The 18,596-nt window shown below is 42.2% G+C and overlaps 1 protein-coding gene across 1 annotated transcript in view; it reads right to left on the minus strand.

The window, feature by feature from the left end:
• LOC141087691 (V-type proton ATPase subunit S1-like) overlaps positions 1–18,596 on the minus strand; it is a 159,637-nt gene that overhangs the window by 87,942 nt on the left and 53,099 nt on the right. Inside the window, exons 2-3 of the mRNA XM_073573406.1 lie at positions 10,115–10,238; positions 2,438–2,506 (exon numbers count right to left, since the gene is read on the minus strand). Of these exons, the coding sequence (XP_073429507.1) occupies positions 2,438–2,506; positions 10,115–10,238 (193 nt within the window). The remainder of the gene's footprint in view (positions 1–2,437; positions 2,507–10,114; positions 10,239–18,596) is intronic.

Here is an 18,596-nt window from a genome sequence, read left to right on the forward strand (position 1 = left end):
CCGCTCCTGACACATTGTGCCTGGTGTCAGCTGTGATAATCAGCTGACACCCGGCCGCGATCAGCGGCGCTCACCACGTGAGCGCCGCTGAAAGCTATGACGTAATAGTCCGTCCATGGGACTTAGGGCCCAGGTCACATGGACGGAATATTACGTCCAATGTAGGAAAGGGGTTAAAGGGTGACTTCTCCAGACTGCATGTTACAGCTCCTTCTATGATGTTCAACAGGATTCAGATCAAGGTTCATAGAAGGCCACTTTAGAAGAGTCCAATATTTTGCTCTTATCCATTTTTAGATATTTTTAGCTGTGTGTTTTGGGTCATTATCCTGTTGGAGTAGCCATGAACTGCGACTCACATCACACTTTCCAACACTGGATAGTATATTTGGCTTCAAAATGACTTGATAGTCTTGTTATTTTATTGTAACCTGCTCAGATTCAACACACCCCATGGCAAATTCAGCAAAACAGCTCTAAACATATCCGAGTCTCCACCATGTTCCATAGTAGGTACAATATTCTTTTCCTTGTTTTCTTCACATTTGTGTCTGTGAACATAGAGCTTATGTGACTCTCCAAAAAGCTCCTGTTCTGTCTAATCTGTCCAAAGGATATTTTCCCATAAGCTGTGTAGCTTGTCAATATGCATTTTGGCCAATTCTTGCTTTTTTATGATTTGCTGTCAACTGTGGTTCCTTTTTGGTCACGTTACATGAAGTCCACTTTGGCTAAGACAGGAACAAATGGTGCAATCTGAAACTCATGTATTTTCTAATCTCTTTTGAAATTGCTCTGGGCTCTTTGGTTACATCTCTTCAATTTGTTATGTTTTCCTTTTGTGGCCACATTCAAGCAGATCAGCTACAGTCCCATACACCTTAACCCCTTAGTGGCCATGCCAAAATTTTTAAATCTGACCAATGTCACTCTATGTGGTAATAACTCTGGAGCACTTCAACAAATCTCAGTGATTTTGAGATTTTTTTGTGGCACATTATAATTTATGATAATGGTGAATTTAGGTTGATATGGTTTGTGTTTATTTATAAAAAAAATAAAAAATTTGATAAAAATGTAAAAAAAACTTTGCAATTTTCAAACTCTGAATGATTATGCCTTTAATCCAAATAGTCATATCACAAAAAAAAATAATAAATAACATTTCCCACATGTCTGCTTTACCTCAGCACCATTTGTAAAATGTTATTTTATTTTGTTAGCCTTTTAGGAGGTTTAAAAGTGTAGCAGTCATATTTTTTTTTTTCAAGGAAATTTATCAAATTTATTTTTTTAGGGACCTATTCAGGTTTTAAGTGACTTTGGGGGTCCTGCATTTTGGAAAATTTCCAAAAGTGATACCATTTTAAAAAGGGCACCCCCGACATATTGAAAACTGCTGTCAAGTAGTTTATTAACCCTTCAGGTGATTTTCAGGAATTAATGCAAAGAGGCAGGAAGGAAAAAGTGTATTTTTACCACCTAAATGTTGCTAACTTATGAACAAGTTACTATAGCCGGCAGACTCTAAGGCCACTATTTGGCCATGGCAAACATCAGGACCACACAATCATGATGTCAGTGTTTCCATGGGGTTAAAGAGGAAGCCCCCATACTTTGTTAGCAATTTATATGTTATAGTCACTATTGATAGCAGCGTCTAAGGGGTTAAGCAGATATGGATGGTGCCAGCACTGATCGTGGCCGATACAGCAAGTTGTCAGCTATAGCGTACAACTGACAGCTGCTGGATTGTCACCTGTATAAAGATGCCATTCTCTTACATCTTAGGTCAGAAAAACACGTATTGGCTGTGATTAAGGGGTTAAACATCTGAATAATGTGTGCAATAGTAGTAACAGAAACATCAAGCTGTTTTTGAGATGGTCATATAGCCTTTACCTTAAACATGTTGTCTATCTATAATTTTCTTTCTAATCTCCTGCGACAACTCTCTTCTTAGTTTTCTGTGATCCATGTGAAACGTGGCACACACTATGACACCAAACACCACATTGACTACTTTTCACCCCTTAAATAGGCAGCCTGACTGATTACAAGTTTGCAGACAACTTTGATGCTAATTTCAGAAGACACCTTAGTTTCACATGTCCCTATGGTCAAATCATTTTCAATCTTTTCTAGGGTTACCATCATTTTTGTCAAGAACATTTTCATTAGGTTTTTTTCTGTTGAACTACAATTCAAAAACATTGTCTGATTTTCATTAGTTAATATTCAGTAAATGACAAGATGACAAGAAAAGATGTCTCAGACCTCTTGCAATATTACACGCACCAAAATTCTACAATAGGATAATGCAAGTAGGTGACTGAAAATCCTGCGACCACTCTTTACATAATCCAAAACTTACAAAGCAAGCCAATACAGATAAAAATGATTGATGTAATACTCACAAATACACATGGACACTTACCTGAACATCGTTCATTGGGTTTTCCTCACCATACGCTGTGCTATAGTATGTGAAATCTTCAATGCTCATCTGAAAATTAGAGAAAATATTGAAACTCAGAAAACACCAAACCAATGGATACAAAGCAAATAAATTCAATATCTGTGTGGTTAAAAAGAATACTCCAAGTGAAACTGATACATTGCACAGGACATAATGGGGCAGTTCACTGGCCCCACAATCCGGTACCAGGCATAACAAAATGTAAATGATTTGCCTGAACTGTTACTTTATTAAATAAATATTAAACACAAATTCCAAAAAAATGAATGGAGAAAAAAAGATGACTGGAGCAAAAATAGTACTAAAGATAATCTTTATTATAAATGAAAAAAATTTTTTCTTTGTATCCATAAAAATCACATCAAGAAATGAAAACCACAAATCGAAGGACACGGATCAAGGGACATGTGGTAAGTACTTCAATTTTTTGCACAAAAAATGAACAATAAGATATATGCATATATTTGTAAACCCACAAGAATATAAGAGTACCTGAATTTCTTGCATAAAAAATTCACACGGGTGATGTATGTATATACTTGAACCCACAATGAGTATTCAAACAATACTGTTATAAAGTGCTGAGTGCATTGATAGGGTTAATAATGTGCAAATAAGAATGATTGGCAAAAAAAGGTTGCAAAAAGTATGAAGCATGTGAAGTGTCCCCTATGTTATGAGAATATACCACACATAATAGTACACAAAATAGTATAGGGATCACTGTGAGGTAATTCCCAATCTGAGCCTAATGTGCAATAAATTCCTTCTGTATTTGAAAGAATTAAACAGTTCATTGACTGTTCCTGCCTCGTGCCTTCTGTATTGCATTCAGTCACTGCAAGGTGATTACAAACAGTGACAGCGTGACAGTAATAGGCCGGGGTCACACTAACCGATGCAAACACTAAACCAGGGGAAGAGTCTTGAGGAGATCATTTGCATATTCCCAGTGCCTTCTGGGATAAGTGAAGAGTCTCCGCGAGCTCAACGATCACTGGGTTTTGGCCATTGCAGCTGAAAAGAGGAAATCGGAAAACCAGGGGAAGAGTCTTGAGGAGATCATTTGCATATTCCCAGTGCCTTCTGGGATAAGTGAAGAGTCTCCGCGAGCTCAACGATCACTGGGTTTTGGCCGTTGCAGCTGAAAAGAGGAAATCGGAAAACCAGGGGAAGAGTCTTGAGGAGATCATTTGCATATTCCCAGTGCCTTCTGGGATAAGTGAAGAGTCTCCGCGAGCTCAACGATCACTGGGTTTTGGCCGTTGCAGCTGAAAAGAGGAAATCGGAAAACCAGGGGAAGAGTCTTGAGGAGATCATTTGCATATTCCCAGTGCCTTCTGGGATAAGTGAAGAGTCTCCGCGAGCTCAACGATCACTGGGTTTTGGCCGTTGCAGCTGAAAAGAGGAAATCGGAAAACCAGGGGAAGAGTCTTGAGGAGATCATTTGCATATTCCCAGTGCCTTCTGGGATAAGTGAAGAGTCTCTGCGAGCTCAACGATCGCTGGGTTTTGGCCGTTGCAGCTGAAAAGAGGAAATCGGAAAAACCGCGCGCCGATAGGCGCGCGAATTTTGGCTCATCTTTCATCGTTTTTAAGAAATCTCAAGATGGAAGAGGCCAGGAGCCATTTGGTGAGCTGCATTTCTTGCTACATGTTCACAGACTTACCAGTGGAAAAGCCAAACTTCACATGCCACAAATGCAAGCTTGTGTCCCTGTTGGAGGAAAAGTTGCAAAATCTCGAAGAGAGGTTGGCTACGTTGAAGATCATTAAGGAAGGTGAAGAGTTCTTGGACAGAGCAGAATTATCTCTTCATGTTACAGAAAGAGAAGAAATTCGAAGTGCACCTGAAGAAACAGAGGAATGGAGACATGTGACCCAGAGAAGCAGGAGGATCAGGAGGCAGTCAGCACCCATACTGCTCAGAAACCAGTACCAGGCTCTCACGCAGGAAAATGATGAAGAAATACATCAGGATAAGACTTTGCCAACAAACAGCAACCTTGTACGCCTTCAGAGTCCTCCTGGATGGAGAAAGAAAAATGTTGTGAAGAAGAAACGGAGAGTGGTGGTCATGGGGGATTCCCTGTTGAGAGGAACAGAGGCTGCTATCTGCAGACCGGATATAACTTCAAGAGAAATGTGCTGTCTTCCAGGTGCAAAAATTAAAGATGTGTCTGACAGGATATCAGGACTCTTCAGACCTACAGATGACTACCCATTCCTGCTACTACATGTGGGGACAAATGACACCGCAAGAAACGACCTGGAAACCATCTGCAGAGACTTTGAAGACTTAGGCAAGAAAGTGAAAGAACTGGGAGCGCAGGTGGTCTTCTCTTCCATCCTCCCAGTGGATGGCCATGGAACAAGGAGGTGGAATAAGATTCTGCAGGTGAACAACTGGCTACGTCGATGGTGCCGTCAGCAACGATTTGGATTTCTGGATCACGGAGTGAACTACTTATACGATGGACTACTTGCTAGAGATGGGGTGCACCTTATGAAGACTGGAAAGCATGTATTTGGAAGTCGCCTTGCTACACTTGTAAGGAGAGCTTTAAACTAGAACAACATGGGAAGGGAAGCAAAAGACCAGAAAAAGCCATACACCTGACAAATGCTATTGAGAACTCTGCTAATAGAAGTGGAAAGAAAGAACAAAGACGAAAGAATCTAATTAATAAAAATATTGGAGAAAGAGAAACCAATCACAAACTAAAATGTTTCTATACTAATGCACAAAGCATGGGCAACAAACAAGGAGAATTGGAACTACTAACACAGGAAAAGAAATATGATGTCATTGGAATCACTGAAACTTGGTGGGACGATACACATGATTGGAATACAAGACTAGAAGGATACAACTTATTTGCAAGAAACAGACTTGATAAACGAGGAGGGGGTGTTGCATTGTATGTTAGAAACGCATATATCTGCACAGAGATTGAAGCTTCAGAGACTGGGAGTTCTGTGGAAACTGTTTGGGTAAGAATACAAGGACAGAACAATGGAAAGGACACCATTGTAGGCATTTACTACAGGCCGCCTGTGCAAGCTGAAGATATGGATGAACTCTTTATGCATCAAATGGCCAAGTTCTCCAAAAAATATGACATAGTTGTCATGGGAGATTTCAACTATCCAGACATTTGTTGGGAATCTCTCTCAGGCAAAACTAACAGGTCAAGGAAATTCTTATCCTCTCTTGCTGACAACTTTATCTTCCAAAAGGTAGGGGAGAAAACAAGGGGAACTGCTACCTTGGATCTAATCCTTATAAACAAGGAGGAAATGGTTGAGGAGGTAAAAGTGGCTGGAACCCTAGGAGGTAGCGACCATGCTATTTTAGAATTTTGGATAACTAGAGGCGGAAGACCTGTGAAGACTCAGACGTCAAGGTTAGATTTCAGAAAGGCAGATTTTAAGGGATTCAGAAAGATAATTGGAGGGATCCAATGGCTGGATATACTTAAAGACAAAAATGTCCAGGAAGGATGGGAAATCTTGAAAAATGAAATTCTCAAAGCACAGTTGTTAACAATTCCGAAAAGAGGGAAAAATAGGAAGCATTTAAGGAAACCAGGATGGGTGAACACAGAACTTAAGCACATGCTAAAAAGGAAGAAAAAAATGTTTATAAAATGGAAAGAGGGAGGCATATCTAAAGAAGAATATAATGCTGTCTGCAGAATCTGCAGGGCACAAATCAGATTATCTAAAGCTGAAAATGAATTGAGGCTTGCAAGAGATGTCAAAAGCAATAATAAAGGATTTTGGGGATATGTCAAAAGTAAAAGAAAAGTCAAAGATGCTATAGGATTTTTACAGGATGAAAATGATGAAATGGTAAGACAGGATGTTGAGAAGGCTGAACTTTTAAATTCCTATTTTGCATCTGTTTTCTCTCAGAAAGGAAATGTAACACCAACTGTTATTCACTGTCCTATTAAGGGAATAGAAGAATCCAGGATATCTATAAACAGAAAGATAGTGAGGAAACACTTAGCTAACCTAAATGAATTCAAGTCTCCAGGTCCAGATGAATTACACCCCAGAGTACTGAAGGAGATAGCAGAAGAAATTTCTGAACCACTCTCCATAATCTTTGAAAATTCTTGGAGAACAGGAGAAGTGCCAGAAGACTGGAGAAGAGCAAATGTTGTTCCTATCTTCAAAAAGGGGAAGAAGGTGGACCCAGGCAACTATAGGCCGGTGAGTCTGACTTCTATACCAGGAAAGATCTTTGAACAAATTATTAAACAACATGTAAGTCAATACCTGGATAAGAATGAAGTGATCAAACAGAGTCAGCATGGGTTTGTAACTAATAAGTCATGTCAGACTAACTTAATTTCCTTCTATGACGGTATCACTGATTGGGTGGATCAAGGAAATGCTGTAGATATAGTATATCTTGACTTCAGCAAAGCATTTGACAAAGTCTCTCATACAATCCTTATTGAAAAAATGACTAAGTATGGAATGGACAAGGCAACTGTTAGGTGGATTCATAGCTGGCTTAGTGATCGGACCCAAAGAGTGGTCGTAAATGGCTGCACATCCAGTTGGAAGAATGTCTCAAGTGGGGTACCACAGGGCTCTGTCCTGGGCCCTGTATTGTTCAACATCTTTATCAACGATTTAGATGAAGGAATTGAGGGTAAACTGATTAAATTTGCTGATGACACAAAGCTAGGAGGGATAGCTAATACTAGAGAAGAGAGAGAGGATTCAAAAAGATTTAAATAAACTGGAGAAGTGGGCAGTAACTAACAGAATGGTTTTTAACAGGGAGAAATGCAAAGTACTACATCTGGGCAATAAAAATGAAAAAAGCATATATAGAATGGGAGGAATAGGGCTAAGTGACAGCACATGTGAAAAAGACTTGGGTATACTAATAGATCACAGACTGAATATGAGTCAACAGTGTGATGCAGCAGCAAAAAAGGCAAATGCAGTTCTAGGATGTATTAACAGAAGCATACAGTCTAGATCACGTGAAGTCATTATTTCCCTCTACTCCTCTTTGGTCAGACCTCATCTGGAATATTGTGTCCAGTTTTGGGCACCACATTTTAAAAAAGACATCAACAAACTGGAGCAAGTTCAGAAAAGAGCGACCAGAATGGTGACCGGTCTGCAAACCCTGTCTTATGAGGAAAGGTTGCAGGATTTGGGAATGTTTAGTTTGCAAAAGAGAAGACTGAGAGGAGACTTAATTGCTGTCTACAAATATCTAAAGGGCTGTCACATTGTAGAAGGATCAACTTTATTCTCATTTGCACAAGGAAAGACTAGAAGCAATGGGATGAAACTGAATGGGAGGAGACACAGATTAGATATTAGAAAAAACTTTTTGACAGTTAGAGTGATCAATGAGTGGAACAGGCTGCCACGAGAAGTGGTGAGTTCTCCTTCAATGGAAGTCTTCAAACAGAGGCTGGACAGACATCTGACTGGGATGATTTAGCGAATCCTGCTTTGAGCAGGGGGTTGGACCAGATGGCCCAGGAGGTCCCTTCCAACTCTACGATTCTATGATTCTATGATTCTATGAAAATACGGTCCGTAGTTTACATGCGTAATATGGAGAAATGTCCCCTAAATAGTGCTCCATATGTCATCCGTAATCAAGGTGTGGTCGCGTATTTTGCGCATGTAACCATCTGTATGTAATCCGTATGGCATCCGTATGCCGAGATTTTCTCACAGGCTTGCAAAATGGACATATAATGGAGCCCTATGACAGGTTTTCAAACACAAATGAAAGAATAGATATTGACACATAGAATGCATATATATATATTGTATATATATATATATGTCATAGAGGCACATATATATATACGTATATATTTATATTTCATGTAGTGCTACATAGCCAAATAGCCGCTAAAACATTTGCCGGCTTCTGTAAAATCATTCCCCAACCCAACATGAAATGACACATGGTTTACATACAGTAAACCATTTCATTTCATTTTTTTTATATGTCTTTCACTAGTAATTAGATGAGGATTTGTGTGTAAAATTTGGGAGGTGTAGGTGTTAATTTAAAGGGTTAATTCATTCTAAAAAATTGCGTGGGCTCCCGCAGTAATTTGGGAACCAGAGATGTAAAGCAGGTGATTGAGGGCATATTTTAATAGCCATGAGAGGGACAATTGTTTTTGGCCCCCCGGCTACAAAACTCTGCCCCAGACACCCCAGAAATGGCGCATCTATAAGATGCGCCTTTTCTGGCACTTATCCTCTCTATTCCCATTGCCCTGTAGTGGTGGCGAATGGGTTAATAACAAAGGGTTAATGTCACCATTCGATTGTAAGGTGACATTAAGCCGATTAATAATGGAGAGGTGTCAATAAGACACTGATCCATTATTAACCCCAGACTATGAAAGGGTTAAAAACCACACACAGACATTAATTAAAAAGTCTTTTAATGAAATTAATACACCAAGATTTTGACAAATTTTTATTACTCTGCTATTCCAAAAATAAACCATGATCTGCAAAAAAACATAAAAAATCAACAATATCCTTATCTCTCCGCCGTTCAGTCATGTCCCACGCTGTAATCCTTCACAAGGGGTTAAATAGTTTTCAATGAGGACCCGTGCTAATGCGACCAGCCCCACTGTAAACTACTGCAGAATGAATTAGTTCAGCTCTGCGCAGCCTCCCTGGCTGCCCTGAGATGAACTAATTACAGTGGGAAAGTTTCTGACTTTTTTCCCACGGTAATTAGTTCTTTCCCCCTCTGACAGACGCCTCGCATCCATCACTCATTTCATATTTGGCGCCGCCTCCTCAGTTTTCTTTTGAAATGCGGCACCTGCGCTGTACTATATTTTCTTGGGAATGCGCAGTCAGTGCTTCCCGTGCTCTCAGATCACATCCCGGCCTTCATATTGCGCGGCCACAGATCCTGCCCCGCAGTCGCTTATGATTTACTCACACTGCGGGGCTGGGAATCTTGGGCATGACAACCAATATATATATGTATATATATCTATTCTTTCTATTCTTTATTAAACATGTCAGTGTGATTTTACTGTATCGCGCACTGAATTGCTGGCTTTTCTAAAGGACACTGGGTGCGTATTTCTCGCAAGTCACACATCTGGTCCGTTTGTTATGCGTTGTTTTTGCGCACCCATAGACTTGCATTGGCGTACTACGGGCGTAGTACCCTGACAATCGCAGCATGCTGTGATTGGCACGGACCGTAAAATATGTGCAAGAAATATACGGCTGATGGGAACAACCTCATAGAGAATCATTGGTCCGTGTGCAATGCGTGGTTTTTACGCCTCTCACTCGTCCGTATTTCTCTCTAGTGTGACCCCGGCCATACAGGGGAATCCTGGCAGTGAGCACATTGCACACTGTCAGGATTCAACAATCTGCAGACACATCTACACTGACAGCAGAAATTTATGTTACTCCTGAAAAACCTTTTTATTACTAGATCTCTAATAAATGTATCCTCATTGCATCAGTTTGCTGAGTGACATGGTTTTCTTACACTTATGCTGTAAAGATTGAAGAACACTTACACAAAGCATCAACACGGTGCAGGACTATTTCCACCTTCACTGTTTCTTTACTGAAGTTACTTACAGTGTCTTGGAGAAACATGACGAGGAACCTGGTTTTTCTATCATCTTGTTGCAATAACTGATAAAATTCATGGCTTGAAGTTATATGGCCGCCACTCCTGGTTGGTGTCGTACTCCATGTAGAGCTGAAATTAGAAAATTCTTGTGTCAAACAATAACGCTATTAAGCAAATAACTTTGAAATGACCTATCATATTTTACATCGATAAAATTCATATATTGGTTTTCTGTGCACAGGTATATACTCTGACATCTGCCTTATTCACGTCAGCATCTTAGTCACTATTATGTATCACTATCGGTATTTATGTTAGGCCACGCTCACACATTCAGTATTTGGTCAGTATTTACCTCCGTATGTGTAAGCCAAAACCAGGCGTGGGTGATAAATACAGATGTGGTGACGTGTTTCTATTATACTTTTCCTCTGATTGTTCCTCTCCTGATTTTGGCTTATCAATACTGATGTAAGCTTCTAATCAAATACTGAACGTGTGAACATGGCCTTAGTGTACATCAGCATTTTTAAGCCAAAATCAGGAGTGGAACAGTAACTATACTTACTAGAGCCACACTTTTTCTGTGTTTTGGAGCCATTCCTGGTTTTGGCTTAAAAATACTGAAGTAAAAATCTCACCAAATACTCATTGTGTACAAATGGCCTAAATACTGTTGAAACACCGACCAAAAATACTAAAGTGTGAATAAGGCCCACGTTACATTTTGTGCAGTTTTTCAGTTTTTGGATGAATGCATGGATGGATGAATGTAAAATCTTTCCTGATTTCATTCTTCCTACAGCTAAATTCACACATACATTGGACCCTGTGTTAAGTTAGGTTAATATCAGTCATTTTTACCAGAAGCGGAAGCGCGGCATAGTGCACTTTTTTCTGGTAAAATTAGACACCCCCAAAGGAAACCATACTGACTTCAGTATAATCAACAGAGGCTTGTGTTCATCATAAGAAACTACCATTTCTTGCAAGAGTTCATAGAAATAGTTGTAGCTCAGCAGTCAGCAGCTGACACAGACAGACAAGGGCCCCTGTATCAGAGCAATATAAGGGCCCTTTGTAGTCCAACAGCTTACCATAATGCACAATTCCATCTGCTTTGAAGGTAAAAGTGAGCCCCCCCCCCAACCTCTGGGGGCCCGAGTTGCACAACTGTTATGTCCGCCCCTGTCACCAGCATACTAAATGGGGGCTATCTGAACATGCTAGCTCATGCAAGTGTTATTACCATGGCTTTTATTGCATAAATAATACTTTATTGTCATAACAAGTGAAAAATTGGCATTTGTACAACATTTCTTCACATTTCCATAGTTTACCACAACCTTTCCTGTGCAGCTGGGAATGAATAGTAAGGTTAATAAGACAGAGGCATTCTCTAATGAATTCTTACATTAACATACGGTTACAGGCTTAGCCGGCACAGTATTAGCAGTAATTACGGTATACTAAAACAATTTTCTTCTTAACTATTTATATTCCTTCAAGTCTTTCAAATATAATTATTCAGTAAAATGACCACCCTGGGAGCTTTGTAAGGTAAGAATGGTTTGGCAAACTATCTTATTCACTGTTTAATGTTAATTGCTACTTAACAAAACTAGAGGGCTAAGGCTGGTTTCACATTAGCGTTTTTGTGCGCATCCGTCCGCATGTGTCATGCGTACCTATGTTTAACATGGCGTACACATGGTATTGCGTTTGTCTGCGTTTTCGTACGCATGCGTTTTTACCAGGTGTGCGTCTAGACGCGCCGGACTCAACATGTTGCATTTTTTGGTCCGCCCAAAGGCGTAAAAAAAACACATGCGAACCCTTGCACACGGAATGCGTCAAAGCAATGCATTACAGTCTATGGGAACGCAGGCGTTCGCATGGACATGCGTACGCCTGCGTTTGCGTATGCATGTGTTTTAAGAGTAAACATGTCTAGACACTGGTTTAAACCACCCCCTACACAAAGAAACATATAAAAGAAGGTGTTGGAACTGGCAGTCAGTCCACTTCTCTACATCCTAGGATCAAGCCACAAAACTGCAAGGAGAAAAACAAGAATCTTTGAAATGTAAGTATAAAAACCTAATGTCTGACTGTACTTTTTTCTCAATTTAAATTATGTACGAATGTCTCTTTTCTTTTTTTATTGCAGCATGTGTTCTTCATCAGATGAGTATGTACCTGGGACTGGGGAACTGGCACAAGCTGTGAGAGAAGTGAGTACCTTCCTTCCCTACTGATTGGTAAGTATTCGCTGTCACATATACACATGTGGCAAATTTATTTTTTTCTTTTTCAGACCTCATCGTCCACGGCAGCGGAGGAAGAGCATGAGCAGCCAGTGCAAGTGCGGGCTGGGAGACAGCATGTAAGTATAGACTGACTGATTGTACTCTTTTTTTTTTTCCCTGACTTTTTTCTGGCCTGTTTTTCCTCTTCAATCTTGCTTCTTTTCTGTCTTGTTTTCTATCTTTTTCATTTCCAAATCTTTCCAAGATTAATGTTTTTCTTTCTTTTCTAGGCTCTACAACGGCATGAAGAACTTGCCATGGACTATGACACCCCCATCTGTTTGGTCCAGGAGCAAGTCCCATTGTGGGACAGCCGTGATCCACTGCACTCGGACAACGTGGTGATCCGGCGGCTCTGGAATGAGGTGGCCGCAGCGCTGATGGATGACTGGGACAACGCCTCTCCACGGGTCCGCAAAGAATTTCATAAATATTTCAATGCTGTGTGATGCGGCAGTGACCTTGGCCGGGATCACACAACTGTGTGTGATGCTAGCAACTCCTGCGAGTTTCTAGAATCACACACATTTGTGTTATCCCGGCCTACAGTGCATTGTCTAATTTTTTTTTCTCCACAGTGAACAAAGTCAGAACCCGTTGGCGCTAGATGAAGGACCGCTTAAACAGGGATGTCCGCCAAGAGGGCAAGGTCTGCAGTGGTGCTGTGGCAAGGACCTCAGCAAAATACTGCTACCATCGGGTGTTGGCCTTCTAAGACCGGTCCTGGCCACCAAATCGTAAGTATTTTGATGTTGTTTTGTATTGTGTTTTACTCTGTGTTTTTCTATTCCACAGGAGTTGGTGCTTTGACTAATGTAAATGCATGATACTAATGTTTTTCTTTTCTTTTCAGAGCACCTGGAGCAGCACCCTGCAACCTGGTCCTGGAGCGGTCCTTCCTCAAGCTGCCTTGGACCCGTCCCAGCCATCCAACAGCCAAGAAGCAGCTTGCGGTTCGGCACCACAGACAGCTGGAGACCAGAAAGCTGGTCCATCAGGTGTTCCCCTGTCCCAGGTCTCTGCCACTGGTTTTGCGGGCACTTCCCGCCAGGGGCAGAAGGCCTCAGACAGGACCGTTAAGCCCGAGTTCCTTCACTTGAGATCGGTCTTTCAGAATGGCCTCAAGGCGCTGACAGACAGACTGGAAAGCGGTTTCGCCCTAATGGAAACACACTTCCAGGCTGTTGACCGTCTCCTTGACCGTTTGGAAACCGACCTCAACAGACTAGCGCACCATTTCTTCACTCAAATTGAACGGGGCATGGTGGAACACCTTAGTCCTGAGTAGAGTTGAGCGACTTTAGTCGGATCAGGTTTCCTGAAACAAAATTTGTTTCAGATGAAACTGGTCTGACTAGGGCAAAAAAAGTCAGAGTTTCGTCCGAAACCTGACCTCAATGCAAGTCAATGGGGAATAAAAGTCGGCTTTGGGTGGATGAAGGTCATCCGCTCAATGCCGACTTTTATTTCCCATTGACTTGCATTGGGGTTGGGAAACTCCAACTTGTTTTGCCCCAGTCAGACCAGTTTCATCTGAAACAAATTTTGTTTCATGAAACCCCCTCCGACCAAATTTGCTCAAATCTAGTCCTGAGCTCCAGCTGAATGTGATGTAGGCCTGCAACAGTGCTTACATGCAGGCTATGCAGCAGAGTCGGTACGTTCAGCAGTCAGTGGTGGCATTTCCAACTGTGCCACCACTGACTCACTTCACCTCACTACTGACTTCTGCTGCATACCACTACACGGCCACCTGCATTCCAAGCCATGCCGGACACCACTACACCACCTGTTATGAATGAGTCACCGTAGGAGGCAAAAACAGAAATACAAGCTAAGTCCAGAAAACCAGAGAAGTTGGCAACTATCAGATTGCAGACCCCTGAACCTATCAACACAACTAGCGGTAGCTGTGGGGGGTTCCTACGATGCCCTAGACCCCTCGATCACAGCCGGAGAATTAAATAGGCCTAAAGAAAGAAAGGGGAAATCTAAACTGCCCCAGAGCAGACCCCAAAGCAATAGGCAGCCCCCAACACACAATGACGGAGAAGCAAGATGAAAACACTAACACAGACAGAAAGATAGACTGAGCAAAGACGGGGCCCCAAAACTACCTAGATCGGAAAGGACAGGAAGGCTGCTGTCTGCAATCTGCCAAAACCCTATCAAACACATAAGCCAACAAGCTGATATGAAAAAGGCCCTGAAGCAGCTAGGCTTCAAAAACTAAATCAGCACTCAGGTATCAGCACACCCCAGCAGGGAATGGCAGAAATCCAGAAAAACAAAGCAAAACAAAGTCAAAGCACAAAGCAAAAGGCCGAGCAGCAAACTTAGTTTTAGAGGAGCAGGAATTCAGACTGGTCTCCCAGGATCCCACAGAGAAATCACTCGCAGGGCAGAAGGGCGTCGGCAGCCTTATATCCAGTCAGTAACTCCACTCAGCCAGTCATCATCATCAGCCTCAGGTGTTTGATAATCAGGTTCACTACCTTTCTTTACCAGAAGAGGGAGTTCCTCGGGCCTCAGTAATGAAGGGGAAAATGAACTCACAACAGTACCTCCCCCTTGAGGAGGGGTCACCGAACCCTCAACTACGCCACTAGGGCGATCAGGGTGAGCCCGATGAAAGGCACGCACCAATCTTTTGGCATGAATATCAGAGGCAGAGACCCAGGAATTATCCTCCTGACCATAACCCTTCCACTTAACCAAATACTGGAGTCTCCATCTAGCCAGACGGGAATCCAGTACTTTCTCTACCTCATATTCCATGTTACCTTCAACCAATACAGGGTCTGGGGGTGCCACCCCCGAAACAACAGGTTCAACAAACCTCTTCAACAAAGATTTATGGAACACCTTATGGATTTTAAATGTGACAGGAAGAGCCAAACGAAAAGAGACCGGATTAATAATCTCCACAATCTTGTAAGGTCCAATAAATCTAGGCTTAAACTTAGGAGAAGCCACCTTCATGGCAATATTTTTTGATGATAACCACACCATATCACCAACCTTAAACAGGGGACCAATGGTCCTATGTCGGTTGGAAAACCGCTGGGCCTTTTCCTGGGAGAGAGATAACTTATCCACCACTTGGTCCCAGATCTGGTGCATTCTCTCCACCACAGTGTCAACACCTGGGCAGGCAGAAGGCTCCACCTGCCCTGAAGAAAATCGAGGATGAAACCCAAAGTTACAAAAAAAAGGTGACATCAAAGTGGCAGAACTAGCTCTATTATTTAAAGCAAATTCGGCCAAGGGCAAAAATGAAACCCAATCATCCTGATCAGCAGAAATAAAACATCTCAAATACGACTCCAAGGTCTGGTTTGTTCTCTCCATCTGCCCATTGGTCTGAGGGTGAAAAGCAGAGGAGAAGAACAACTGAATTCCCAGCCTGGAACAGAAAGTTCTCCAAAATCTAGACACAAACTGGACTCCTCTGTCAGATACAATGTTCTCAGGAATCCCGTGCAAACGAACCACCTGTTGTAAAAACAGGGGCACCAACTCAGAGGAAAACGGCAACTTAGGGAGTGGTACAAGATGAACCATCTTAGAGAACCTATCACAAATCACCCAAATAACAATCATCCTTTGAGAGACAGGCATATCAGAGATGAAATCCATTGAAATATGGGTCCATGGCCTCTTGGGGACAGGCAAAGGCATCAACAACCCACTAGAGCGAGAACACGATTTAGACCGGGAGCACGTCCCACAGGACTGCACAAAAATCCTGACATCACGAGACAAGGAGGGCCACCAAAAAAACCGACTCACCAGATCTCTAGTACCAAAAATACTTGGATGACCAGCCAAAGCAGAGCAATGAACTTCAGACATCACTCTCTTCTTCCACTGGTCAGGAACATACAACTTTCCACTGGGACAACGCTCAGGTTTGTCCTCCTGGAACTCTTCCAGAGCACGTCTCAAATCGGGCGAGATGGCAGAAAGAACTACCCCTTCGCCTAAGATGGTAGCAGGCTTGGTCACCACAGGAGAATCAGCAAAGAAGCTCCTAGAGAGGGCGTCTGCCTTGACATTCTTCGTTCCAGGAAGAAAAGAAACCACAAAATCAAAACGTGTAAAAAACAAGGCCCACCTAGCCTGTCTAGGGTTCAAGCGCTTAGCCGACTCTAGGTAAATCAAATTCTTGTGGTCAGTGAGGAACAACACGACTTGATGCCTAGCTCCCTCCAACCAATGTCTCCACTCCTCAAATGCCCATTTCATGGCCAACAGTTCCCTATTCGCCACATCATAGTTACGTTCAGATGGAGAGAACTTTCGGGAAAAGAAAGCACAGGGATTCATTTTAGATGTTACAGGATCCTTTTGGGATAAAACAGCTCCTGCACCAATCTCAGAAGCATCCACCTCTACCTGGAATGGAAGTGAGACATCAGGTTGCCGCAAAACCGGGGCGGAGGTGAATCTTCGCTTCAGCTCCTGAAAGGAAGAAACAGCCTCCGGAGACCAATTTAACACATCAGCACCCTTCTTAGTCAAATCAGTAAATGGCTTGGCAATACTAGAAAATTTTGCTATAAATTTCCGATAAAAATTAGCAAAACCCAAAAACTTCTGGAGGGCCTTCAAAGAAGTGGGCTGAACCCAATCGTAAATGGCCTGTACCCTGGCCGGGTCCATTTCAATAGTTGACGGGGACAAAATAAATCCCAAAAAAGAAATCCTCTGTACTCCAAAAAGGCATTTAGATCCTTTGACATACAGGGAATTCTCCCTCAAGATCCGGAACACAGTCCGAATATGTTCCACATGAGAATCCCAATCCTTGGAGAAGATCAAAATATCATCCAGATAGATAATCAAAAATTTATCGACAAAATCTCGGAAAATATCGTTCATGAAGCACTGGAAGACAGAAGGGGCATTAGTGAGCCCAAAAGGCATCACCAGGTACTCAAAATGTCCCTCTGGAGTATTAAACGCCGTCTTCCATTCATCCCCATGCTTAATGCGAATAAGATTATACGCCCCCCTGAGGTCAAGCTTGGTAAACCAGCAAGCACCTTTAACTCTGGAGAATAGATCAGAAATCAGGGGTAACGGATACTGATATTTAACAGTAATTTTGTTGAGGGCACGATAATCGATACAAGGTCTTAATGATCCATCCTTTTTGGCTACAAAAAAAAAACCGGCACCTAAGGGTGACGAGGATGGTCTAATATGACCCTTCTCCAACGCCTCCTTAATATAGGATCGCATAGCCTCGTGCTCGGGTACAGATAAATTGAAGAGCCGACCCTTGGGAAATTTACACCCCGGGCTCAGTTCAATTGCACAGTCATAACTCCTATGAGGAGGCAGAGACGCAGACTCATTCTCACTAAATACATCATAAAAGTCCGCCAAATAATCAGGAACATCATGCGACTGAGGAGAGGTGGAAAAGACCGGAGCCTCTCTAAAGGCACACCGACAACCCCAACTCACCACAGACACAGATTTCCAATCCAAAACTGGATTATGAATTTGGAACCAGGGAAACCCCAGAACAATAGTATCATGCAGATTATGCAACACCAAAAATCTGCAATTTTCTTGATGTCTGGGTCGACCCGCATTACCACCTGGGTCCAAAACTGAGGTTTATTTTTAGCCAAAGGAGTAGCATCAATCCCCCTCAAAGGGATAGGCGTCTGCAGAGGTGTCATCGGAAATCCACAACGTTTAGCAAAATCCAAGTCCATTAGGTTTAGGGCTGCTCCCGAATCCACAAAAGCCTTGGTGGAAAATGTGGACAGGGAGCAGATCAGAGTAATAGCCAGAAGAAACTTGGGTTGAACACCCCCAACAGAAAACGTGTGTGCAAAGCGTTTCTCTCGTTTAGGACAGACAGAAATAATATGCGAGGCATCTCCACAGAAAAAACACAACTTATTACGCCTTCTGAACTCCTGACGCTGCTCTCTGGAAAAAACTCTATCACATTGCATAGGTTCAGACATTTGTTCAACAGGTGGCAACACCTCTCGTGCAGCTTTGCGTTCGCGCAAACGCCGATCAACCTGAATGGCTAATGACATAGAATCGTCAAGACCAGAGGGAACAGGAAATCCCACCATAGTATCTTTTACGGCTTCTGACAATCCCTTCCGAAAGAGAGCAGCCAAGGCATTATCATTCCAGGTAGAAA

Source organism: Dendrobates tinctorius, unplaced genomic scaffold, assembly GCF_039654945.1.
Source record: "Dendrobates tinctorius isolate UK_male_01 unplaced genomic scaffold, ASM3965494v1 ptg000035l, whole genome shotgun sequence".
In the NCBI taxonomy this organism is placed as follows: domain Eukaryota; kingdom Metazoa; phylum Chordata; class Amphibia; order Anura; family Dendrobatidae; genus Dendrobates; species Dendrobates tinctorius.